This window comes from Triticum aestivum, unplaced genomic scaffold, assembly GCF_018294505.1.
Source record: "Triticum aestivum cultivar Chinese Spring unplaced genomic scaffold, IWGSC CS RefSeq v2.1 scaffold161348, whole genome shotgun sequence".
NCBI lineage: Eukaryota > Viridiplantae > Streptophyta > Magnoliopsida > Poales > Poaceae > Triticum > Triticum aestivum.
In genome coordinates this window covers 1,974-4,922 of record NW_025231871.1, presented here as the reverse complement: position 1 = coordinate 4,922, position 2,949 = coordinate 1,974, and the positions used below count along the sequence as shown (strand labels likewise).

The window sequence follows — 2,949 nt, the reverse complement described above, 5'->3', positions numbered from 1 at the left end:
CAAATTTATTGTTTGTGAACTTTTTTAAAGTCGCGAATATTTTTCCCATATTTGCGAACATTTTTTTGAATTAATGAACATTTTTACTATTCACGCACCAGGGGTATCTTTGATGCCAAAGATTTTCAGATTTTTTTGTTCATATTTTTTTATTTTTCACACTGTTCACCATGCCAGCTGGCCATTTAGAGGGGGTTAGTGAGATTTTGGACCTGGATGACACACTTACTGTACTTCGAGGACTTAAATGACGATTTTCATAGTTTGAGAACCTATGTGACACCCCTGAAATAGTTTAAGGACCTACAGTGCACTTCACTCCAAAATTTAGGGGGTAAAGATCAAAAACTTCAAAACTGACAATAATGATATCTTTCTTTTCTTTCAGTGATTACAGACCCAATGGTCAACCCTCGACGATGGTTGACCAATAGACTTTAACAAAGACCAAAGCTCCATTGCTGAACCGGTAAGGTTGCTGCTCGTTGCCGTGCTTGGATGATACAAAAGAGAGCGCTTCTCGCCTTTTCTCCATGAAGTCTACACATAGTGTATCACCTATGCTCACAGCCGCTACAAACTTCTTATTATGCTTCCCAGGTGAAGCTATAAAACTGTCATCATCACAACACTCAGTGATAAAGGAGTAAACAGCTTTACCACGGACAGTTTTACCACGCATCCGCACATTGAAGCCGCCTATTGGCACCTCCACAAACTCGAGGTCTATAGTTGCCTCGACACCTTTACGAACAACATATGTCTTGAATATAATTTTACCATTGACGTTATCAACATGGTTAGCAGTCCTCGAGTCAAACTGCCCAAAGGCTTTCACAGATCCATCAATAATCGACAAATCTTTGTCAACATCCTTGCCCTTGATCTTTATATCAATTTCAATCAGGCAGCCCATTGCAGATATGCCCCGTGCAGGGTAGCTCAGACTTAGATAACCACCATTCTAAAATGTAGCCAAGAATTATATCAATCCCAGAATTAATTTATGATATAGATAGCTAGAATGTATATATATGGCAATTCCAGGTTCAAAACTTTTGCAAATACAGGTTTCAGTGGAAGATTTAGACACAAGTATAGCGCATCGGCGGCAGCGCAGCTGGGGAAAAGGAAATGAAAAAAGAAGTGAGCAGAATGAAAAAGAAAACTTGTTAATAGATGGAATTAATGATGCAACTTACATTCTGAATGGTTGAGCATGCGATGTTGTCGGATCCACAAAAGTTGATCTGAATCCCGAACATCCCTCGACAGGTTAGGGTCGAGGCTCTTACTAGGTTGTATCTGTTTGTCTGGCCGAGGATCCTTGCGGCGGTCCTTCCGGGATCGGGATTGACGGCGCTCTTGGAGGCGGGTCTTCTCTTCTCTGTCCTCATCCAGAACTCCTATAATTGAACGGCGTGTCTCCTCGGACAGCAAGGCCCACCCCTCGTCGGTGAACATGAAGTCAAACTCGGATGGTCGTGGCAGGCCAGCACCAGGGCAAGCTTCTGTTGCGTCCATCCACGGCGGCGGCGGAACAGTTTTGATTTTTGACACCCGGATTGGGGATTGAATAGAGCAACGACTGCGTGGCGTCGTCACCTCTCTATATATGGGCCAGATCCGTGGCCGTCTCGGTGACGGGCTGAAACTGTGTACGGTAAAAAAATGGGGACCGATAGGCGCCGGCGCGCCGGGATGCCGCTCCTCGCTGGCGGCAGCGTCGCGCCTCGACGAGGTTGGTCGATGCACCGCACCGCTGGCCCCCAGCACAGGCTTCACCGGTGTCGTCCCCTCCCTCCCCCTGATTGCAACATGACTTCCCAGCGACCTGAACTCTTGCCAAACGTAGCCTTTGTCGCCATTGATGCTGCTCTCGGTGTCCTCGGTTCTTCCGGCATCCTTAAATCTGGTTGTAGCATTTGAGTGTAACTTGTCTTGCCGTCAAGGTACTAGCATCAAGTATAGCCGGTGGTAGCAAATCAGACGACCGGTTCCAACATCTAGCAACGCAGTTGTAGCATTTGACGGCGAGGGAGAGCACGGCATCCCACGGTTGTAGCTCCTCCGGCTAGATGGTTACAGCTCCTATTCCCAGTGGTTCCAGCTTTTGGCATCGCCGGTTCCAGCAAATTTCTACGCCGGTTGTAATTTGTGGTCCGCCGGTCGCAGCAAAAAACGCGCCCCCCGTCGCTGGCGCCGGTTGCAGCCTTTTCTTTTGCCGGTTGCAGCTCATGGCGGCACCATCGTCGCTGTCAGTACCAAACTTTTGCCGGTTGGAGCTTCTTCTGCCGGTTCCAGCCCATCACGACACCACCGTCGCGGACGTAGCAAATCGGTTTGCCGGTTGCAGCCTTTCTTTTTTTGCCGTTTCCAGCATATCACGGCACCACCATCGTCGACGTAGAAAAAGCGGTTGCCGGTTGCAGCTTTTCTTTTGCCGGTTCCAGCAGCCGACGCAGCTGATAGTAGCACCGGAGCTCGCCGGTTCCAGCTAGCGGTGGTTGGTGCTTGCAGCAAAAAATGGTGGGAGAAGGTTGACAGCGGACAGGATAGTGGCAGGGTCGCTTGTGTGCCTCGCGCTGCGTTGATGCTAATGGGTGAAGGGGAGGCGAGAGGTAGGAGAAGGAGTTAATTAGGGACGAAGCGCTGGATCAGGAGAGGATAAGGAACGTGTGAAGGAGAAAAGGAGATAAGGCAGTTTCGCGTCTTTTCATGAGTGGCCCACAGGCCCTTACGTTACGCGGAGCGTGCAGTGTGGACGCAGCCGGCCGAAAGTTACGCCGGCGCACCGATTTCAAATGATTCCCTAAAAAATCAAGCTGGATATGACCTCAGAGACAACATGTGGCCCACACGTGTGACCGACTGGTACCGAAGCAAGGTAGGGTATGCTGGACGACGTTACATGGTGCGCTCTCAGACCGTTACATGGCATGTTGGACG

General features: G+C 49.3%; 1 protein-coding gene across 1 annotated transcript; it reads right to left on the bottom strand.

Moving 5' to 3' along the window:
- Window positions 1-383: 383 nt before the first annotated feature.
- On the bottom strand, window positions 384-2,611 carry LOC123175858 (uncharacterized). Its single transcript, XM_044590361.1, has 2 exons — window positions 1,203-2,611; window positions 384-964 (listed from the first exon to the last, which is right to left on the bottom strand). Exons 1-2 carry the CDS (start codon window positions 1,395-1,397, stop codon window positions 407-409), a joined length of 753 nt encoding a protein of 250 aa, XP_044446296.1. The 5' UTR covers window positions 1,398-2,611; the 3' UTR covers window positions 384-406.
- Window positions 2,612-2,949: the final 338 nt, after the last annotated feature.

Excerpts from the sequence above, each read along its gene's own strand:
- LOC123175858 (XM_044590361.1), bottom strand. The coding sequence starts at position 1,397 with ATGAGGACAGAGAAGAGAAGACCCGCCTCCAAGAGCGCCGTCAATCCC. Across the intron at positions 965-1,202 it reads CATGCTCAACCATTCAGAAT|AATGGTGGTTATCTAAGTCT; the intron begins GTAAGTTGCATC and ends GCTACATTTTAG.